This window comes from Topomyia yanbarensis, chromosome 3, assembly GCF_030247195.1.
Source record: "Topomyia yanbarensis strain Yona2022 chromosome 3, ASM3024719v1, whole genome shotgun sequence".
NCBI classification, from domain to species: Eukaryota; Metazoa; Arthropoda; class Insecta; order Diptera; family Culicidae; genus Topomyia; species Topomyia yanbarensis.
The window spans coordinates 334,007,047-334,030,092 of NC_080672.1; the positions used below are offsets into that span (position 1 = coordinate 334,007,047).

At 38.1% G+C, this 23,046-nt stretch overlaps 1 protein-coding gene across 1 annotated transcript; it reads left to right on the plus strand.

Moving 5' to 3' along the window:
- The first annotated feature begins 8,520 nt into the window (after positions 1 to 8,520).
- Positions 8,521 to 10,953, plus strand: LOC131692518 (phenoloxidase 8-like). Its single transcript, XM_058979614.1, has 6 exons — positions 8,521 to 9,063; positions 9,130 to 9,585; positions 9,649 to 9,942; positions 10,001 to 10,334; positions 10,396 to 10,651; positions 10,702 to 10,953. Exons 1-6 carry the CDS (start codon positions 8,539 to 8,541, stop codon positions 10,901 to 10,903), a joined length of 2,067 nt encoding a protein of 688 aa, XP_058835597.1. The 5' UTR covers positions 8,521 to 8,538; the 3' UTR covers positions 10,904 to 10,953.
- The last annotated feature ends 12,093 nt before the right edge of the window (positions 10,954 to 23,046 follow it).

Here is a 23,046-nt window from a genome sequence, read left to right on the forward strand (position 1 = left end):
GCCCAAAAATGTTAAAGCTAATCAAAATGACTAACACAACGAAATCATCTACACGTCGAATGTCAGATAACCAACCATCCATCATCTCTTGGAACATCCAAGGACTACGTACAGGAAGACCAGAGCTCCAACTACTCATAGCAGAAAGGCAACCCCTAATCATCTGCCTCCAGGAAACAATGTGCACATCTCCAAATGAGTGCAACATCAAGGGATTCCAGACAATACACCGACCTAGAACAAACGGAAAGAGAGCAGCAGGTGGCGTAATCACGGCCATCAAAGCGGACATCGAATATAAACTAATTGCCATCAACAGTGAGCTGGAAGCTATTGCTATCAAGGTAGGTCCCCCACTAAACATAACCATACTTAATATATATTTGCCACCCGGAAAACCTCTTAAGAATTGTGAACTCACGTCGATCTTAGATCAATTACCCAAACCAATATTAGTCTGTGGGGATATTAATGCGCACCATACCCTTTGGGGATCAAACACCACTAGTGCACGCGGTAAAGTGATTGAAGCGATAATGGAGGAGCATGACCTTGCGGTATTAAACAACGGTGATTCCACATACATACAGTACTCGAACGGAACAGAATCGTGTATCGACGTAGCACTCTGCTCAGCCGAAATTGCCGGACAATTCGACTTTGAAGTTGCTCAGGATGCCCACGGGAGTGACCACTTGCCTCTAGTCGTCACAGTTCCAGAACTAACGCGTAGTAGGACCACCCGGCCCAGATGGAAGATTGAAGAAGCGGATTGGACCATGTATCAAAGCATCGTTCAATTCCATCACGTGGAAAATGCGGAAAGACAGATCGAACTGATAACATCGGAAATAATAAAAGCAGCAGAAGCGTCCATCCCCCTTTCAAGCGGCGTAGTTCGGAAAACAACAGTTCCCTGGTGGAACGATGAAGTAGCAGCGGCTGTCAAGACTCGTCGGAAAGCCCTTCGAAGACTGAGATCGAAAAACGCTAAACACTCCAATCGAAGCAAACTTGCAGAGGAATTTCGAGCAGCACGACTGGCCGCCAGAGAAGCAATCACCAAATCACAGAAAGCATCATGGAAGGAATTCGTTAACAGCTTCACAGTGACCACACCATTGAAAGAAATGTGGACCAATTTTCGGAAAATTCAAGGGAAAACCACCAGCACCCTAATAAATGGTATCAAGGCGGAAGGAGTACTAGCTACGGAAGACAAACAAATCGTTGAGTCTTTGGCAGAACATTTTCAATCTGTTTCCAGCAACAATCGGTACCCACTTTCTTTCCAACAGTACAAACGTCAGACGGAGAGCACTCCACTATTGATACCAGAGCAAATAGAAACTAGTTATGACCAGCTGTTCTCAGCATACGAACTGGAAGAAGCCATGGAAGGGCTGAAAGGATCTTCCCCGGGGCATGATAACGTCCATTACAGCATGATAGCAATGCTTCCACACGACTGTAAAGCTAAACTGCTTGATACCTACAACCGTCTATGGGTTGAATCAATTTTCCCTGAATGCTGGACCAAGTCAATAGTGGTGCCTATCTACAAAAACAAAGGAGAGAGATCAAACCCAGGAAGCTACAGGCCAATATACCTTAACAGTTGCCTGAACAAGGTATTTGAACGAATGGTTAACAACCGTCTGGTCCACATTCTGGAATCAAGAAATTTGATTCATGACCATCAATATGCCTTCCGTAAAGGCAGGACTACTGTCGACCACCTTGCAGAACTGGATACAGCAATTCGCGAAGCATGGAGTAGCAACAAATATGTTCAAGCTGTATTTTTAGACATACAAAAAGCCTATGATACTACGTGGAGGAGAAGCATACTGAACAAACTCAGTGACTGGAGCATTGGTGGTCGATTGTTGAAGTACCTACAACAGTCGCTCAAAAGAAGGACTTTTCAAGTAATTGCAAACGGGCAGATATCGGGAAACAAAACCATGGAAACAGGCTTGTGTCAAGGCTCAGTGCTCAGCGTAACGCTGTTCTTGGTTGCAGTGAACACGATCGCCGATTTCCTCCCAGAGGGCGTCAAAATTCTACTGTACGCAGACGACGTTGTCATTTTAGCATCTGGGTATACTGCAATGGAAGTTGAATGTCTTTTGGAAAAGGCGTTGAAGGGTATACACGATTGGCAGGAGCAAACTGGTTTTTCTATTTCAGCGGAGAAAAGCGCCACCGTAGTGTTCAAAAACCCGAAAAAACGCATCGCAATTGCAAACAATAACCTAACACTGAATAACCAAATCATACCTCGAAAAAAGAGCCAAAGATGCCTCGGAATAATCTTGGATCAGTGCTTACGATTCAAAGAATACTCAGAAGAATTAAAAGCCTCATGCCAGCAAAGAATTAATGTGATCAGATGTGTAGCGAAAACAAACTGGGGCGGTGATAGGAAAACTCTAACAAAACTATATCGAGCAACCGTTTTAGAAAAGCTACTCTACGCAGCGCCTGTTCTATCGGCAATGAACTCACAAACTTTGAAGATGCTGGCAACAGTCCACAATTCAGGACTTAGGATAATATGCGGAGCTTTTCACACCAGCCCAATTGAAAGCCTGCAAGCAGAAACAGGAATTCCAGGGATCAAACAGTTATTTGAACAGAGAACAGCAATCTATGCAGCAAAGAAATCAGCAAATAGAGACATAACCGAGCAGCAAAAATTCAGCCCACCAAGAAGCCCATCAAGCAGCATAGCAAACAGCTCATCATCAGAGTACGAAATCAGCTCAGGGGAATTGTGGAACCAAAAATCAGTCGTCGAACTCACCACGGTCTCACAAAGAGGCGAGCAAATCATACGTCAATTAAAAATAGACCTCCCTATACTCCGAGATTTCTCGCAGCCCAAAACGGCACCATGGGAAAGAACAAAAATACCAGTGGACAAAACATTTCTCTTCTACGTGCAAAGTGGAGCTACGGCGGAGGAAATACGTCGACAATTTGCAAGCAGAAAGGCTACACGTTACCGAATATACCAAGCTATATACACCGATGGGTCGAAGCGCGGCTCGCGTTCAGGTTTCAGTGTGATCAGTGGCGAAACGGTAATCCGCAAACGAATCAGTGATATGGGTAGCATCTATGCTGCCGAATGCTTAGCTATAATAGAGGCTCTTTCCTGGGTGGCAAACCAACCAAGTGTGGGGGCCTATCTAATATGTACCGATTCTTTGAGTGCGGTAACAGCGATAGAAAAGTTTAAAATTAAAAGCAGGTGGCGAGATGAAGTCGCGAAGCTTTACAGAGAAGCTACAAGAAATGGAACAGCAATACAAATATGTTGGGTGCCAGGACACCAAGGCATCCCCGGCAATGAGAGAGCTGACCAAGAAGCTAAACGCGCATTAGAAATCCAAGGCAATGAATTAGACATGGTTGAATTCGATGATCTTAAGACGGCTATTAAGAAACGAATGCTATGGAAGTGGCAGGAATCGTGGACAGCTACTAGAAACACCAATTTACGTGAAGTAAAATCTTCTGTTCTACCTTACACAGAAGCAATAACAGGAAACAGAAAGGATGACGTAATATTGACTCGGCTTCGCATAGGACATACCAAATTGACACATCGGCACCTACTAGAACGAGAAGAATCACCAAGATGTCCATGGTGCAACGATAGATTGACCGTAAAACATATAATTGTCAACTGCCCCGGACTGGAAGACGAAAGAGACAAGACTGAAGTATCATCAAATTTACGTGAAGCTTTAGCAGATGATAAAAATAGGGCCCAAAAGATGTTGAAATTTCTCAAGAATATTAAAATTTACAATGACATTTGAATTGCGGTTAGGAGAAAACATGACATGTAACAAATGCAATGTAATTCAGCGTATACTAAATGGACTCGAATGACCAATGGTTAAAAAGTCCATTTCAAATAAACGAAGGAAAAAAAAAAAAAAATTTTGTAAATTTTTCAAATTTTCGTAAATAAATTTTAATTTTTATTTTTTATTTTACAGATATTTGTAAATTTTACAAATTTTCGTAAATTTTACAAATTTTTGTGAATTTTACAAATTTTCGTAAATTTTACAAATTTTCGTAAATTTTACAAATTTTCTTGAATTTTACAAATTTTCGTAAATTTTACAGATATTTGTAAATTTTACAAATTTTCGTAAATTTTACAAATCTTGGTAAATTTTTCAAATTTACGTTAATTTATTAAATTTTCGTAAATTTTACAATTTTTGTAAATTTTTCAAGTTTTTGTGAATTTTACGAATTTTTGTAAATTTTACAAATTTACGTAAATTTTACAAATTTTTGCAAATTTTACGAATTTTTGTAAATTTTACAAAATTTCGTGAATTTTACGAATTTTTGCAAATTTTCGTGAATTTTACAAATTTTTGTAAATTCGTCGCTGTTATACTATCTTATGACAAGCGCCATTTAGCACATTTCGAGAAAAACGATTTTTAAAGTTTGAGATTGAATATCTTGTAACTTATAAATGGTGGAACCAATTTATATAATACAATTGATGCTTCTATCAATTCTGTATTATTCTTCCAAATATTACGAAGATCGGTAAACTACATTGCGAGTTTTTACTAAAAATGTAAACAAAAGTCGCACTCATACGTGTCATAGGTGTGTATTGATGACAAAATTTGTATGGCGTGTCATAATAGTGCATGGAAAATTTTTCATAAAAAAAAGCATCAATTATAAACTTTTATTCATATCTTTGGTTTAATTTGGTCTATAAACAATCGGTTAGATGCATTTTGAAGGAAATGAATCAGTGAATCTAGAAAAATATTAACTTTTGGTTACAGTGTTGCCAAAAATACTATATTTCCAGTTTAAAACTTAAAATGTGTTTTTCTAACAACTTTTGAAAATTTTTATGCCATTGTGTTCCTTAGACATGTTTACATATAAAAACATCTAAAAATTCAATATAACTTGAGTAAATCCCAAGATACAGTGATTTGAAGCAAAAAACTCATAATTTCTCATCATGTTTCTCGCTATATCTTAGTAACCAAGTAGAATTTAAAAATTCTGAAAACGCCACTTTGTAGATTTTCCAGACAAGTAATGTGGTATATCTAACTCAGTTTGCCCCAAAATGGCGTTTGTCATAAGATAGCACAACAGCGACGAATTTTACAAATTTTCGTAAATTTTAAAATTTTCGTAAATTTTAAAATTTTTGTAATTTTTAAAAATTTTCGTGAATTTTACAAATTTTACAAATTTTCGTGAATTTTACAAATTTTCGTAAATTTTACAACTTTTCGTAAATTTTTCAAATTTTCGTAAATTTTTCAAATTTTGGTAAATTTTACAAATTTTGGTAAATTTTACGAATTTTTGTAAATTTTACAAATTTTCGTAAATTTTACAAATTTTCGTAAATTTTACAAATTTTCGTAAATTTTACAAATTTTCGTAAATATTACAAATTTTCGTAAATTTTACAAATTTTCGTAAATTTTAAAGTTTTTGTAAATTTTACAGATTTTCGTAAATTTTACAAATTTTCGTAAATTTCACAAATTTTCGTAAATTTTACAAATTTTCGTAAATTTTACAAATTTTCGTGAATTTTACAAATTTTCGTAAATTTTACAAATTTTCGTGAATTTTACAAATTTTTGTAAATTTTACAAATTTTCGTAAATTTTACAAATTTTCGTAAATTTTACAAATTTTACAGTTAAAATTTAAATTTAAAAATTATTCCAATTCCATTTTTTAAATTGCTGTAGGGTCCCGTAACAATAAATAACAGACTTCCGAGACAATTTGAAGAGTTTTGATACTCATTTTGCTAGGACATTATCAAAATTTACAAATCATACCCTAGTACTGAAACATTACCCCGGAAAATCCGGATTACCAGTACCAGATCCATTTATCTGATTCAAATTTATAAATGAAAAAGTTCCTGAATCTAAAAAATCTAAAAGGGTCCAAATCGGATAAAGGAAACCATAGTTATGAGCATTTCAATTCGTGGGTACCCGGGTACCCATGTTGGCCTGTTAAAGGTTTTCTTTTGTTGGACACATAACAGTTAATACAGTAACAATAATCCAGCCAGTGCTTGCAGGTATTTTAAAGAATATATTTTGTTTGGAAAGTAAACACCAGTCAACGAAATAGTATTATTTTTATTAATCTCGTAATAGCATTTTGAATTTTGTAAATGGTTTTTTCAGGGGTCCATAGCCGGAAATCTATCTCCCGTAATATTTGACCTAGAGCCAAAAACCACATTTTTTAGATTTCTTAAAACAATAGCAAGCGACGCTCGTAAGATTTTTCGCGAAATAGTACAATTTTTTGTCGAAAAATGCTGAAAACGTAAATAAAATCGACATAAAATTGCTTATTAAAAAAAAATAAAATTCTACGTACGCCGCTGGAGAAAGTAATCGTGAATCTACAGTGAAAATTTCAGACCTTTGAAAAATCATTTGTTCGGGTTACATTTTTGGCCAGCTCATAAAAAATGGTTTCGAGAAAAATACAGTTAAAGTTTTCCGTACATTCAGGATATACATAAGAGACGAGATTTGAAAATTTAAGCAGTCATATATTATTTTTCATATTTTGGCATATCATTTTTAAGACCCTAAGGCATACTTTTGGGCCAATAAAATATATTCGGCTTTTTTTTAAGTTCCACCGTGGTGTGATCCCTTAAAATCATGGCCGAAAGGAATTCAGGGACCCAACTTTAATATTCCATATTCCTTTCGATCAATTCTTTGATGTATAAAGAATGATAATCTCAATTTTTAGGAACATCGGAGAAAAATGGGTCCGCAATGATGAATGATTTTTGTACATTCAATGGAAAACATGGCGCCTAGATCCAATATTTCAGCAGGCTTTATGAATAGAAAGGAAAGGTGGGGAACGGATCACATTTTGTTGCATTTTATGGCAACTTAAAAGACGCCCTAAATTGATCTTAGGCGAATCTGCTCCAAAAATTATTTGTTTCCATGGTTGACAATAGAAATTAGGCTAGGCATCAAGTGGTATCAGGATTATCACTATATTAATTTTTAAATCCTAATCGAAGCTGATCTCGAATTTCGATAGCTATTTTTGATTGCTTGGAACAATTTTGAATTATACTGGATGTTAAAATGTGATGCACACAATTCTTCTTATTTCACGTCTTAATCAATTTATATTTAATACCCTTTGCCTTTTCGTCAAAATATGTTAATTATTTAATCGTTTTTAAGCCTTACCGTGTTTTTAAAATCTCTGAATGTATCTTCGACAAAATTTCTTGCGCCAAGTTTACTATTTTTGTTAGAAATGACAATTTCCTTCTTCTATTTAATCGAACAATAAATTTTGAATCTTACTTTCAGGAAGATTCACAATCGTTTGTAAAATGCGTTTTCTCGACAACTAGTCTATCTGGAAACACATTACAAAAAATATTCTCTATGGGCAACAAAAACAGCGTGTGAATAGCTAGAACAAAATCTATAGTGAATGTTTTGAGTGGCATGTGTCCTGTTGCCTCGTCTGCAGACAGCTTTAAAGTTAGACAGGTTTGAGGATGGTGCTGCCAAATATAATTTTTGCACTTATAAGAGATCAGGGCTCAAATTTTCTGCATCCAACCAGCTTGAAATTTTTCTCTGATTGCTTGAGATTGGGTTAGATATAAATATCAAGAGCAATCATATTTTTAGATTTTATCAATTTTCCCATTTGATCATAAAAAATACGGTTAGTTGATAAAATTTGGGTTACTATTGCACTTCAATGATATTTATGGAAGATTGTCATTATTGACTGCGAGATTCAAATGATTATGAATATTGTATCGAAAATTCGTCATTCATTTTCATAGAGTGCGCACGTTTAGTTGTTTGGTCACTCACAATGATGATAAATCATACATTTCTGTTGGAAATGAATTCAGGGATTCAAAATCACAGAAAAAAGATATCAAATAAATGGTTTACTGACAACTTTTGTATGAAGTAAATGGCGAAATTGTTTTATGTTATGTGTCTATGCGTATATAATTAACCCAAACTAACGTTGGCTTTTCAAATAACAAAATCAATCTTAAGGTACATAGGAAAAAGATCATAGAGTCAATATGTTGCATATGGCAACGCGAATGAATGCTGGTAACACAAATGCTATGTTTGTATCGTGATTTTCTTAAAACCCACAACCCCACCTACCTTACACTACCATTCGAAAACGAAGATACAATTTCACTTCTAAGCATATCAAGATTTAAAAGAATACTGCAACTTGCAGTGCACTCAAAACTGCACTTAAATCCACTCACATTTAAAATAATGCGCTCCGGTGCGGTGTTTAAAACATTTCATTCTCATTCGCCACATTAGTGCAGCCAACTCAAACCGCAGAAACCACCACCAAAAGTGCTTATCAATCTATCCCGCCTATAAATATGTCCCCTTCGCTCAGTTTCGTTCTAGTTTACTCTAACGCGATCACATTCCAACAAGCAAGATGACCACTAGTTCGGACGTTCTGGCATTGCTACAGCGACCCTTGGAACCCACCTTTTTCCCGAAAGATGATGGCAAAACCGTGCTGGAACTGCCGGAACGTTACCTGTCCGACCGATACCGTCCACTTGGTGCCGATCTGCAGACCCGCTTCGGTGACAACGTGGATGTGAAAATCCCGGTGCGCGATGTTGGAATTCCCGATATTGCCTTCGCAGAGGTGATAGATCGGAGGGGTTCATTTTCTGTGTTTATTCAAAAGCATCGCGAGATTGCGGCACAGTTGATCGAACTGTTCCTGCGACAGCCAAACATTCCGTCGCTAATAGGAGTAGCATCGTACTGTCGAGAGCGATTGAATGTGTATCTGTTTCAGTATGCATTTGCAGTGGCTGTGCAGCATCGTCCGGATACGAGCAATGTGAACTTGCCATCGATCTTGGAACTATTTCCAAGCCAGTTTGTAGATCCGGCTGTGTTTCCAAAGTTACGTGAAGAGGGCAAGGTCGTTTCACAGGCTGATAGGGTAGGATTGAGTGTTAAAACAAATTATTCGAAACTAAAGTAAATAGAAAATACCGGTTAATTGCAGATGGCCATTGATATACCAATGAATTATACGGCTTCGGAGCGGGAGGATGAACAGCGATTGGCGTACTGGCGTGAGGATATTGGGGTCAACTTGCACCACTGGTACTGGCATTTGGTGTATCCGACGGCGGGTCCAGTGGAGGTCATTAACAAAGATCGCCGGGGAGAATTGTTTTTCTATATGCATCAGCAGCTTATTCATCGATACAATGTGGAACGATTTGGTAACCGGTTGGGAAAGGCCAAATCAATGCATAACTTCCGGGAACCCATTGCTCAAGCATATTTTCCAAAGATGTTAAGAAGTGCAGATAACAGAGCTTACGCAGCACGGCCAGAAGGAACCACACTCAAAGACATCGATCGCTATGTTGAGGGTCTTAAGTTTACGATTGCCGAAATGGAAATGTGGAGGGATCGAATTTACCACGCGATTGATGCTGGATTCGTTGTTGATGTGAGTACTACATTTGGGGAACAATTGGTCTATTGCTAATGTAAAACTAATTACTTTTTAAAGAAATCCGGCAAAAATATTCCATTAGATGAAAAAACTGGAATCGATATTATATCAAACGTGCTGGAAGCTTCGGATTTATCAATCAACCCTGCCTTCTACGGAAATCTTCACGTCTCGGGACACATCGCTATCGCATTCTGTCATGATCCAGACTATCGCTATTTGGAGCCATTCGGAATCATGGGAGAGTTATCAACAGCACAAAGAGATCCTTCTTTCTACCTCTGGCATTCTTTCGTCGACGATGTATTGGTTCGCCACAAAGATTCATTAAATCCCTACACTGCGGCTGATGTACGTGACCGACAACAGCATCTATCGAACTCACTTTTTAACCTGTTTCACTTTACAGCTTTCGTTCCCAGGAATAAGCGTCACAAATCTCAACGTTGCTTTGAACCGCGCGAATGTGGTGCCAAATGTTCTGCTAACGTACTGGCAGCGTTCGCAGGTGGACCTGGCAGCCGGATTGGATTTCGGTCCTAAGGGGAACGTGTTTGCTTCCTTCACTCATCTGCAACATGCTCCATTTGTGTACAACATCGAAGCTAATAACAGCAATAGAAGTCCATCGCGGGGAACAGTTCGTATATTTATGGCTCCGAAAACGGACGACCGCAACACGACTTTGAAATACGACGAATGGAGACGTTACGTCATTGAGTTGGACAAGTTTGTGGTCACTTGTACTGTGCGGTTTAAATTTGTAGCAAAAGTTGTAATAACGATAGCCTTGTCTCTTCGCAGTGACACCAGGAGTTAATAGAATCACTCGGCGCTCCAACCAGTCCAGCGTGACGGTGGCATACAATCGAACGTTCCGACAAATTAAAACCGAAGCACAAATACCCAAAAAAGACGATCTGGAGCAATTCCGTTTCTGTGGATGCGGCTGGCCGGAACATATGCTGCTTCCGAAAGGCACGGTAGAAGGAATGGTGTTTGATCTGTTTGTAATGATCTCAAACTACGCTGGAGACACTATTAACCAGGAGTTCGATGAGTAAGTTCAGTCTCCTTTCATAGTTAGATCATTAAAATTTTTGTTTGCAGAAATGTCAACTGCAACGATTCGCACTCTTTCTGCGGCTTGAGGGACAAATTGTATCCGGATGCTCGTTCTATGGGATTCCCATTCGATAGGAAATCACCCGCAACGGTGCAAACCTTGCAGCAGTATATGGCACCCAACTCGAATATGCGAGCCACGGATATTACGATTAAGTTCAGAAATACTGTTATCGCGAGAACATAAACAATTGAGCACTGATTTTACTCTTGAATAAAATGACTTTCCTTGAGATGAAACAATAGAATCTTTTCTGCAGACAATTTTTCGGAATCTAACGATATGAAGAGTCTCTGGGTTAGAAACATTCTGTAAAAAAAATCCAGCAAATACACGCCCACCCAATGCTAGTTGAAAAATCAAAACTAGATAAAAAAGAAACAGTGAAATTAAAAATTAAAAATGCATTCTAATTCAAACGTAGTACAAATAAAGCTAGAACTGATTTTCATGATAATAGATCCGTACTACTTTACAGACGATGATCAGTAATTAGTAATAGTAATTAGAATATCAAAATGTTCGGAAGAATTATTCTAAAATGCCTGTTCTATAACTTTGTAGAAGACACCTTGTTTCTATCTCTCTTCTATGAAAAGTTAGTGTTAACGCCCTCTATGCGGTCACAGGTGTAACTAAAATTTTGTAACCAAAACATAACACGTATTGTGTACAACAGTTCCTCTGAACATACTATTTAACTAAATGTAACCATTATATCACAAAAATGTGTAGTTCGTGGGAATCGAGTACTGATACACAACCATTCACTGCTAGGCCCCATGCAAAACTGACTCAGACGTCACTTCGTTAAAAGTTTAATAACTTGTTTCAACAAAGCCGGATTGACTAGTAGTCTTCGACAAAGTTATAGACAATTAATTTCTCTATCTTATTTTTATTTACAGTGATAATCCGCTGTGTACAGTGCCACCTAGCGGAAAAATGCGAGCTACTGGGTTTTCTTTATGTAAATTGTCAAAAAATCCCATACAATCTTCAGGCACGTTGGTCCGGTAGCTGCACCTGTCCGATTTGCTTCAAATTTTGAGCAAGTACTCCTGGTGGGACTACGAATCGACTGAGGGGTGGGCTGATAGAAGTCATTTTTTTTCTTGTCACTCTAGTGTACAGCTCTATGGAAGCCCTGGATCCACCCGATTCAGTCGTGCTTGATACAAATAGTTTAGGTCTACGCGGCGGTGGTATTGATCGCCGTGAACAAAATCTATGGATCGTCGACTGTACAACTTTCTACTGGATCAAATGTCCTAGTCTTGTGAACCAAACGACTCAGCTCAACAAATTGGGTAAATGTTTGTTATCGAGAAGGAGTCATCAAAAGACACCGTTGCATAGTGGTCGGAAACCCCAAAAACCTGAAATTAATTCACTAGAGACCATCGAATATATTCACAGGATATCTTTGGACGAATTATTCTTAAGAATATTTTCCACATCCTGATAAAAATTAAAACTAGGCACGGCTTACTACGATCAAACTAAAAAAAATAACCTTTTATGCTGACGAGGTAGAAAATGGTGTCTTCGACAAAGCTTTAGAAATGTTCGTAATGAAAAATTTTGTTGAACAACTTGAACTTGTAGGACTTAAAGTTATCGATTTATAATGTTCAACAAAATTCTTCATTATGAGCATTTCACGTTTCACGTTCACGTTTTGCCTTTCTGAATAGAAAGGTATTGCAATTGCTCTGAAAACCAACTTTTTAACGGAGGCCCAGAGGGCCGAGTGACATATATCATTCGCTTTAGTTCGTCGAGTTCGGCAAATGTCTGTGTGTGTATGTGCGTCTGTGTGTGTATGTGACCAAAAATGTCACTCATTTTTCTCAGAGATGGCTAAACCGATTTTGACAAACTTCAAGTCTCAAATGAAAGGTGCAACGTTCCCATAGGCTGCTATTGAATTTCTAATGGATCTGACTTCCGGTTCCGGAATTACAGGGTGATGAGTACGAACACGCAGAAAATGTCGATTTTAATAAATTCTGCACTGTATGTATAATGGTGATTTTTTTTCCAAAATATGACCATAACTGCTTCGATTTGTAGTATTAGGTCACTAACATCCATTCAAAGTCTATTGGGTCACATTGACCACCATCATCGGTTCCGGAAGCCCCGGCGGAAGTATCTAAATTCAGAATAGCAGTCACATCGGTTTCTCGGAGATGGCTAGACCGATTAAACTAAACTTGGTCTCAAATGAAAGGTATTGCGTCCCCGAAAATGGCTATTTATTTTATCTCGATCCGACTTCCGGTTCCGGAGTTACGAGTTGTGGCGTGCGATCACATAGCAAAATGTGATTCAAACCGATACTCCGATGAAAGCAAAAAAGGTAAAAATTTCGCTAAAATGTCTCTCAAACAACTTAAATTTGCTGTTCTAGGTCACCGACGGCCAACCAAACTTTCGTTGACTACATTGACCACCATAGACGGTTCCGGAAGTGCCCTAGAAAAGCGGCCATCTTTCAAAATTTACGAACTCACATCAGTTTCCCGGAAATAATTGGGCCGATTTTCACAAACTTAGTCCCAAATGATTGCTATAATATCCCCACAGATGTCTATAAAATTTCGAACGGATCGCTTATATGGGTCCGGAAATATAGACTAAATCGTCCGGTCACATATGAAATTCCCATATAAGCCGGAACTCAATTTTTTTTTTCGAAGGGACCCCATGAAATTTCAAAAATCGATTTCGTATTTTTGATGCCAAACATCTTTAAAATGCATGAAACGTCGAGATTTTATGTTATCTCGAAATTTTTTTTTATTAAAATCGACTTTTTGGGACTTTGCCGATTTCGCACCTTTTTCAGTTCAATATTACCGTGGCTGTTTTTTCTTTTGCAAAATTTTAGAACTCGATTAACGATTTCTTTTCTTGTATATTTGTCATGTCATGTATAATATTAAAATATAATATATGCATTTGAAAGCTTTTAATCTATATAAACAACGCAAACATTCTCGTGTTCATGATTGAGAAAGGCACAATTGCACCGCTAGTCGGATTAAAACAGGTTTTTGGATTTCCGACCACTGTGCGCTGCCTGCTGGCTCGTGGTGGATTCGGATTAGATTATAGTAGTTGTTAAGTCAACCGACTAAACCTAAACCTCTTGTATCTCGTAATCCTTATCCATTCGGGGCAACCGTTAAGTACTGCTTTAGTAGGGATTGTGTTCTTGCTTATTTTGTTTTGTGTCAATCATCATGTTTTCATCCATAGCTACTTTTCCTTATTTGCTGTCCAACCTTCGCAAATATCGTCACCTGTCGAGACATCAACCGATCCGAAGGTGTCGACCATGAGGATTTACGTCTGTTTATAACCACCTTCGCCGGGCTTCTTATCCTTCTTGGTGTTAGTCGTTCCTATTTATCTGCTAGCTAGTGCTGAGAACTTCTCGGCGGCGGTATTTCACCCTATACCGATGCCCATTTTCGCGATCCATTTCGCTGCCACTCCAACGAAATTGAAATTTCTCTAGACAACTATATCGCAAATTTCTCCAACTTCGTGTTTTTCCTCTTTAGCTGCCGTTGCTAATATTGTACAAATAAACGAATAAACTAATAATAAACATTGTCGAGCGTCTACCACGTTACACCAGAGGGTTACCAATTGGTTTCTTACCCAAGCTGAAAGTTCTAGTTTGATGGTACAGGTACATATGCCTAAAATGGCTCCGGTCCAACAAACATGTTTGATGAACCACACCTGGATAATTTAGTCGAACACTTCGTTACCAACGATTCTTTGATGGCCTGGTACCCAAAATATCATTACTCCGTTACGAGTTGCCAGTTGTTGTAAAGATGTGATGCACTCCCCAATAAGCTTGGACTCACGTTTCGATTGGCGGTCCGAGAAGATATTTGCATGCTTGTGCTTTCTTTTCCTGCAGACATCTGAGCAGGTGTATATTTTATGTATCTCTGCCTGGAAAACTATAGGCCACTTTCGCATTGATATCGTTTCTTTAATTCTTGGTCCGTAGAGTACCGAGTCAGTCAGCTCACCTACTTTAGAACCATCCATGTAGAATTATGTTGTTGTACCTTAAGGTAATATAGAACTACCTACATCCCACATACGATCCACTATGCAGACCTGATATGAGATGTCGAAGTTCGGATAAGCCTCCATTTGGTCTAGAACTGTGGCCACGACAGGGTTTAGTTTGAGTTCCTTTATTATACTCAGGTGTTATACGAAGATTATTCAGAAATGCGATGGTACATATTATCGCGATGTTTTTTTCCGATGCACTACCCTAGCAGCAATTTTAGTTCCGGAAACCACTTCATAACTAGAGATTCCATCCCGGGAATTTATTTCCTGGGAATCCAGGGATTTTCAAATTTCCCGGGATTCAATTTATGTGTTCTCATTCCCGGGATTCGGGAATTCCGGGAAAATATTTTTTTTTTAATCCTTTTCGGTAGACTCCTTGAAAAGAAATTCAGTAGCTAATATCTAGATCGGCAATCTTTTGGAGAGAGTAGTAGTACCGAAAATACTTTTTCAACTGATTCAATGCATTCAATTCTATAAAATGTAGATTTTTTGGCATTTGGATATTTTCATGTTAAAAAGGATACATTTCCCAACCGTTACCCCAACATAGCGGTGCGCACGATATCTCCGCAACCCATGAACAGATTGATTTTTCTTATTTTAATAGCAAGACCGCTAACTGCTAAGGGTTTGCACATAGAAAGTAGTTACAGAAAATCTCTTTGGTTCAAAAATTGAAGGCATAAAGTATAGAAAAGACAATTTTTATTCAAATAAAATCTTGAAAAATCAGATCGATCAGTGAATCGTGCTCAATGCAAACGCTATGAAAAATAAGGACAGTAGCCAGTAGCCCCGTCGAATTTAAATACATTCACATAATTTTGTTTCACAAACACTAAATATGTCCAATTGGATAGGCTAATTTGATTTTTTGGGACTTCACTTTCAAAATCACAAATACCACTGAATCTTGCTAACCCCCCATTATTTGTATTTGTCTTAATAACAAAGCGCAATTGTAATCACTTATATGAGAAACAACACGACGGGCATAGCGTAGTTGGCAAATCGATTGTCTTGTACGCAGCTCACTTGCGTTCAATGCTCAACCCCGCACATAGGGTTAAAGATTTTTCCAAAAAAAGATTTCTCTAACCGGAAAAGAGGCGAATGACCCCAAGGTTAAAACCTCTTTAATGAACAAAAACAATACGTCAGGAATAAGAACGTGAATGCGATTCAACTGAAAACAAATCATTTATACCACTTATTTACGGCTTGTGTGAAAAAAGTTTGATGCCAATAGCTCCACTAGTCTATGTTTACCTATGTATACAAGTCGTCTCCCGCTGACCGGCAGAATTTTAGTGAAGCAATTTGTCTGCACCTATTTATGCAAATATGTATTACATTTATAGAAGAAAATATGTTTAGCTCTGTAGATGGAAGGTGATAGCTCTACCGTACGTCCAATGGCCCATTACAAGATACCACGTACATTTGAGGTCACCTTCCTAAACAATAGGAAATAGTCGTATACATCGACCATAGCTGTAACGGATTTAACAATTGCATACAATGACAATAGCTACAACATGGTCAGAAATATTTGCATATTTCGAGACATGTGTAGAAGAGCGGAAATACAACATTGGCTGTATAAAACGATTCTGCGCATCTAGACTCTTTTACTGTTGCTTTCGAAAATGCAGTATTTAAGGCATTAAGATCACACAATCCGGATACTCGCCCGAAGATAAACAGGAAAAGAATGGATTTTCTTCCTCATTGTACAGTTTGTGCACTATCTGATAAATTTTGATTCAATCTTAATACAAAGAGATGCTGATTCTGCTTTTAATACACGAATTCGACATTTCAGTTTTTCACTTGATTGGAAATAACTGTACACTACCCCTATCATTTAAGTCAATATCTAATAAAACCACACAAGGTTCAAATTGGCCAAATACCATTCAAATGCACTTCTACGAGTTTCAATACTGGACAGGAACTAAATCCCCTGCGGTTTTCTATAGTTTCAGTCGTAATAGTGTTTCCACAATTTAGGATATTTCTAAGAAAAATAAATTAAAAGAATTTGTATAAACTGAGTGGCAAGCTATCGAATGATTCAAATAATTTGTAGTCCATCAAATCAATATCTCTTTTAGCACAGATATACTTGCAATCATTCACATTTGGAAACATTTCTAATAAATCCTTGTTTTTAAGAAAACAAATCATGCTTTCATTTTTTTTTCGGGATATCCCGGAAAATAGCTAATTTATTTCCCGATTCCCGGGAAGCCAAAAATTGTCGGAAAATGGATGCTCTCTTCATAACCAGGTTGCAACAAAAAATGTACGAGTTTTTTTTTGTTGCCATGCCAACTGGTTATGAAGTAGTTGCCGTAACAGAAAGTATTATTTGGGTACCACAATCAAAACAAACTTTTTGCATCCAGTACACAGAAAAGAATTAACAATGTTTTCAAACTAAAGTATAAACTTGAAAATATATTGTGCTGCAATAGCAGGTACAAATAACCAATTATTTCAAGTTACTCAACTGATTGCTCTTTACATAGATTTTGTTTTCATTGCGACATAAAATTCGGCTCGGGACAATGCAATGTTTGACACTACTTTGCCATTGGACACTACTCCTATACATAAATGCCAGTCTAGAAATGTCTTGAATTATTTCCAAACAATTCATGTAATTCTCACCAAGGAATGTGGGAAACCTTCTGATATATTTGATTGTTTCTCCATACAAACTTTAATTCGTAGTATAGATGTATTAAATATTGTCCAATTTGACAAAATCTCAAATCTCAAAGTGACATGGAAATCAAGTGGCTCCTTGATATAGAGGGTTCATTTTTTAGCTCCCCTAATGAATCTCCAAGAAGAAACTGGGACATTTTTACATTTTTCATTTAAACAATTAAAAGCAGCCTCACAAAGTATTCAACTTCTGCTCTATAATAATTCCTCCAATCGTGACGGTCATTTCATTAAACGTCTTAATGCATTCTTATCCTGCCATTTTAAATTTCAACCCCTTTTTAGTAGGCCCATAATGCCCACTTGAAGAGAGGAGAAGCCTGCAGTGGCAAACCATAAATTTCTAACTATATAAGAAATATCAGCAGCCGGTCGCTGGTCTGCAACAAAAGGATTTAGCGGAAAGTGTTATTATTTTATTAGGATTTTACTTCTTCCTCACCGAGTACCAACCAGTAGCATTCACCGACTGAAATTGGACTTTTAAACTCAATTACAGACGCGAAACGCCTTCCAGCGAAAGCGGGGAAAACTGGTGCTAAATTGAACGTAACAGCGAACCGTAGTGAAATTCAATTCAGCACCACTCATCAAATGCGTACTGCGCGGTTGTTCCACGGAGAAGGATTAGGTTCAATCGCACCGTGTCGTTTCTTTCGGCACTGGAATTTCCGGCCGCTGAGGCAATGGGTTAAAAGGTTGACGCGGGTAAGTAGGTGGGGGTGGAAATGCTTTCAAGAGGAAAACCCTTTTCACGGTGCATAATTGAATTGTATTTTGCGATTATTTTATGGACCTAACTAATTCCATCCGGATGAGGTACTGTTTGTTGGTTAGGACGTCGCGATTTATATTGTACTGGATCGTCCGGTTTCTTTCAGAGCTATCTAGCATAAGAACGCACTGCGAGCTGTTCTATTGGGGCACGAATGAATCGTATGGCATGAAAGATTATCTACTAGACGAATGCAAAATTGTAGTATCCTAGAACAGTACTCGCCACGCTGATTTCAGGTTCTGGTACATGCTCAGGAATGTGTGGGATATTAATTTCAAATATACTTTTGTTTTGCATTCGCGGAAGATTGTACGTTAGTCTACTACTTCCAGAGTCTGATGGAAGGCTGCCATACACAACACATTCTGAAAAGGAACAAACTCTCCGGTTCACTTCCGGTTTGATTATAAACTTTTATACGCTGACTTTTATTTAATATGAACCGACTAGGGAACCACTTTTGATACCGAGCTCTGGTAATGAGGATATACCGCCACACGCACCCACTTTTGCGCTGACGTCCATCGTAGATCGTGCAGAATGAACCGTGGAAGCAATTTACCATCGAAAGCCTCTCTGGAGCTCGCGTCCATTCAAGGATAACGTATTAGCAGTCCAGTCATCCAATGCGTGCTGAGCGCTATGCTTCTACAACAGCCTCAAATGAACGACAGCAGGAAGCATCCTTTTTCGTTCAATTACAGCTAAACAACTGCTTCCATCCAACCTCGAACGATTGCTATAGCACGCCAAAGTGGTTTTCACCATACAAAAAGCCAGTTGGTATCTTTATTCTGTCGTTTCGGAGAATGTTATTACCTCCTCGCACGGTGCAGAAGATAAATAAAAAAAGGATTAAATTATAATTAAACGATGATAATTTGTGCCCTGCTTCCAGTGCAATCAAGAGCGGGAAATTCGACATAAGAGCCTGGATTTTGGTTTGTATCGGGAAATAAAGAGATGGTCGGTCGATAAGGGTTGGGGGCGAAATCAGAGCACGTTCCATAGTATGTTTATTATAAGAAAATGCTTCGAATGCTGTGCGATTGGGTGATGTAAATCTTACGAAATTGAACAGATGACTTGCGGTTGGAATGTTTCCCATGTATGTAGCGTCTAGTAATAGAAACTGTAGGGATTTATACTTTACGATTGTACTGGATTGGGCTGCTTTCGTTTTCTTCTCAAAACTGAAAAATAAAAAAACTGAGATATTAACTCACAGTAATAACTAGTGCGAGGTAGTATATCAAATAGTATGAAATTCTTCCACTATGAGGCGCTAGTGAACATGTAATTTTTTCGACCAACTGCATCTCACAGTCCAGATCTATTCGAAAGTCTCTTTTTCTCTTTTTCCTTTGAACTAAATCCGAAAATGGCTAATCTCTATTTATCATTTGGGAACATGCACACAGAAGAATTTAGATTTGAATACCGTAACACTCCTATGGAAGATTTGGGAAACATCATTCACCACTAAATCACACACGATGGAGATCGGTATAAGGAACTACTTACTACTACTTAGAGAAATAATGACACAATTGTTGTTCTCGTTACGTCTCAGAAACTTAACATGACTTCATTCCCAGGCGATCTACTTGCACAAATTTAGCAGTTTAAACCTCATTCATCACTCGCTCGCTCGCTACAGGATTGATTTCAGATAAATGCAATATACACCGATTTCAAATTTCAAAGTAAATGCAATATACACCGACCATCAAATTACGATTGCAACACCGGAACGTTTCGGTTTCTGCGACAGTCCTTTGGATCTTACTTGACAGGCCGTAAAATGTCCATTAAAATTTGAAATCGTTTATCTTTATCCTTCCACGTAACCTCAAGGCAGCCATATCGGTTCTTATATCTTACTTCTATACCTGAACAATTTGGATCCCTTGATTGAGTGCTTCTTATGTCTTATGCAGATGATTATAAATTATTCTACATAATTAACAGTTACTCTGACGCATTGTTTTTGTAATCTCAGCTAGACACTTTCGCTGAATGGTGCATGATACAATGGTTTGAATACCTCAAAGTGTTCGTGGATTACGTTTGCACGAAAACGCTCCGTCGTAGCATTAGACTACACAATCTTTCAAAACAAATTAAAAAGAGAAACTACAGCGCGAGATACAGGGGTTCTTCTGGATTCCTTACATTGCTTTGATCTTATCTAAGGCTTCGCGAAATCTAAGATTTATTGTTGGGGTTACTAAGCGTTTCACTAACGTTCAGTCCTTAAACGTTGTATTACTCGCTCGTTCGCTCCACACTACAATACCCAGCATATGTTTGGGATCCACTCTACCAAAACAGTATTCAACACATCGTGTACGTTCAACGTAAATTAGCGTATCTGGAAAGATTGTAAACGATCCTAACAATCTTCCCAGATAGGAAGATCGTTGCAACCTCATAGGCCTTGAAACACTGTCTTTGCTCCGTAATGTGGCTAAAGCGTCTTTTGTCTGTTCTGATTTACTCCGTCTTCTCAACATTGATATTCGCCTCTGAAACCTTCATTCCTACTCTTTTATCCGTATTCCCGTGTCTCATACTAATTATGGAATGAATGAATCTTTCAGTACCATGTGTAGAGTGCCCACTCAAAGTCATAATGTCTTTGACTTCAATTGGTCTCGCACTTCTTAAATTATACAAAATGTTTTCTTAAAATGCTTTGGATACAGTCAGGATATTACACTGAAACCTCCATTTACGAACCAAACCGGGGGTTCGTAAATTGAATTAGTTCGTAAAAAAAGTGTTCGCTATTTGGGATTTAGTTCGTAAAAAAAGTTTGCTTCACATTCTTATTAATATTCGTTGGTTGAGCTATATTCTCGATAATCCTGACAATATGGGTATTTTTGGAACGGGCTTGATAAGCAGATGCTGAAAATGGACAATTGGAACCGTTTTGAAATCCAAGATAGCGACTTCCGGTTGAGCAATATTCTCGATAACCCTAACAATAAGGGTATTTTTGGAACGGACTTGACAAGTAGATACTGAAAATGGACAATACTGTATCGATTTTGTTGGCTATTTTCGGCAAATTTGAGACTAAGAGAAACGAAAGCAATGAAATTGAAAGACGGATAGGTATTCTAGAGCGAATCAGTTATAAACTTAGAACGGAAAACTAGAACTAGGCAGGCTCATATGGGCATGATCGAAAGGAAATGTGAAGAATTCTTTGCCTTATGCAGAGTAGGAGTTGGGCGTTGCACCCAAGTCTACCGCATGGTCTATGGTAGAACATAACTCATCATCATGTTTTACCGCCGACGCCGGCAAAAAATTCTTCACAAATCCTCGCCTAGAACGACCATGCCATCATTCTTCTCCCTTTCTGCTAGCATCAAGCCGTGACGTATGCATTCAATCGACACCAAGCTATCGGTGTCGCACCGATCCTATCGATGTCGCACATTTCCTTTCGATCATGCCCATATGAGCCTGCCTAGTTCTAGTTTTCCGTTCTAAGTTTATAACTGATTCGCTCTAGAATACCTATCCGTCTTTCAATTTCATTGCTTTCGTTTCTCTTAGTCTCAAATTTGCCGAAAATAGCCAACAAAATCGATACAGTAGAACCTTGCGGCAATTAAAACATAGTAACGAAAATGGACAATTGGAACATTTTCGAAATCCAAGATGGCGACTTCCGGTTGAGTAATATTCTCGATAACCCTAACAATATGGGTATTTTTGGAATGGTCTTGCCAAGTAGATGCTGAAAATGGACGATTGGAAACTTTTCCAAGTTCAATATGACGATTGCCGATTGAGCATTATTCTTGATAACGAACAATATGGGTTCTATTTCCGTCATGCACTCGTCAACCCTTTCCCGAAAATACCCATATTGTTGAGGTTATAGAGAATTGGATTCCAAAATAGTTCAATACATCGATTTCCGTCATGCACTCGTCAACCCTATCCCGAAAATACCCATATTGTTGAGGTTATAGAGAATTTATCTAAACCGGAAGTCGCTATCTTGGATTCCAAAATGGCTCAAGACATCGATTTCCGTCATGCACTCGTCAACCCCATTCTGAAAATACCCAACTTGTATTAGTAGCAATTAACTAAGAATACATAAGTACATAACTTCATGCTGTAATATACGAACTCAAACTTTCAAGAAAGAGTTTGTTATTTCGAATTTAGTTCGTAAAAAAAGAGTTCGTTATTTCGAATTAAGTTCGTAAAATCGAATAGGTTTCAGTGTACATAGTTAATGAAAATTGTCAAACAGAGTTCGGTTCACGAAGACAGTGCATTGGTTGTGTTACCTTTCACACCTTGCTGGTACTGTTCCAGGTGCAAACTCTGGTTCATCAAAAACCCAACCAAAACTGCAAAAGATGGCTCCTCCTTACCTGAAGCATGCTCCTCCCAACGTTTCCTAGTGATTTCGTCCAATTTCGAAACCATCAGATGCGTCAACATCGCTCCCCAACCGCTTGTCTTCTCCCCCAACTGGTCCAAAATCTTTGTATTCCGCTCGAAGCAGTCTATGAGCTGGTGGATCGCTACTGCAGACTCTTTCTTAGTCCTCGGATACTCGGATACGGATTAAGAGCATCACTTCTAAGAGAAGCCCACAGATAATAGAACTTCTAGACACCACACAACTCCGGAGACGTGTCGATCATGGCTCTGAATG

Bases quoted from the DNA above. Each gene is read 5' to 3' on its own strand.
- LOC131692518 (XM_058979614.1), top strand. From the start codon at position 8,539: ATGACCACTAGTTCGGACGTTCTGGCATTGCTACAGCGACCCTTGGAA. The intron at 9,586-9,648 runs GTGAGTACTACA...TACTTTTTAAAG, and splicing joins ATGCTGGATTCGTTGTTGAT to AAATCCGGCAAAAATATTCC. The intron at 10,335-10,395 runs GTACTGTGCGGT...GTCTCTTCGCAG, and splicing joins GGACAAGTTTGTGGTCACTT to TGACACCAGGAGTTAATAGA.